The sequence below is a fragment of the Eurypyga helias genome, unplaced genomic scaffold, assembly GCF_000690775.1.
Source record: "Eurypyga helias isolate BGI_N326 unplaced genomic scaffold, ASM69077v1 C15064084, whole genome shotgun sequence".
NCBI lineage: Eukaryota > Metazoa > Chordata > Aves > Eurypygiformes > Eurypygidae > Eurypyga > Eurypyga helias.
Window position 1 is genome coordinate 1 of NW_010279944.1, and position 343 is coordinate 343.

Sequence of the window (343 nt, forward strand, 5' to 3'; positions counted from 1 at the left end):
GGGATGATGATGGGCAGCCGGTGGCAACTCCTCGCCACCGAAAGGCTGAGGTCGGAAAGGCTCGTAACCTTGGTGGTGGTGATGATGATGGTGAGGGGCACCGATCAACGCTTCCACCGCGTCCTCCGGCGTCAGGTTGAGAGCTTCGGGATTGAGGTGATGCTGGTAACCCGACATCCAATACAGCTCCTCCAGCTGCGGTTTGGAGCCCAGGGAGGCGGCGGTGGTCGTCGGGGGACCGGCAGCCGGTTGCCCACCGGGACTGGGAGCGCAGAAGCTGGGCGAGGAAGGCACGGAGGAGCAGGGCGTGCTGAGCGGGGTGGAGGAGAGGGAACCGGCGGGC

The 343-nt window shown here is 65.9% G+C and overlaps 1 protein-coding gene across 1 annotated transcript; it reads right to left on the minus strand.

Annotated features, from left to right (window-relative positions):
* Positions 1-9: 9 nt before the first annotated feature.
* On the minus strand, positions 10-336 carry LOC104515849 (transcription factor MafA-like; the record flags this gene model as incomplete). Its single annotated transcript, XM_010159976.1, has 1 exon — positions 10-336. A coding segment is annotated over one exon (327 nt), but the record flags the coding sequence as incomplete, so codon positions are not given.
* Positions 337-343: the final 7 nt, after the last annotated feature.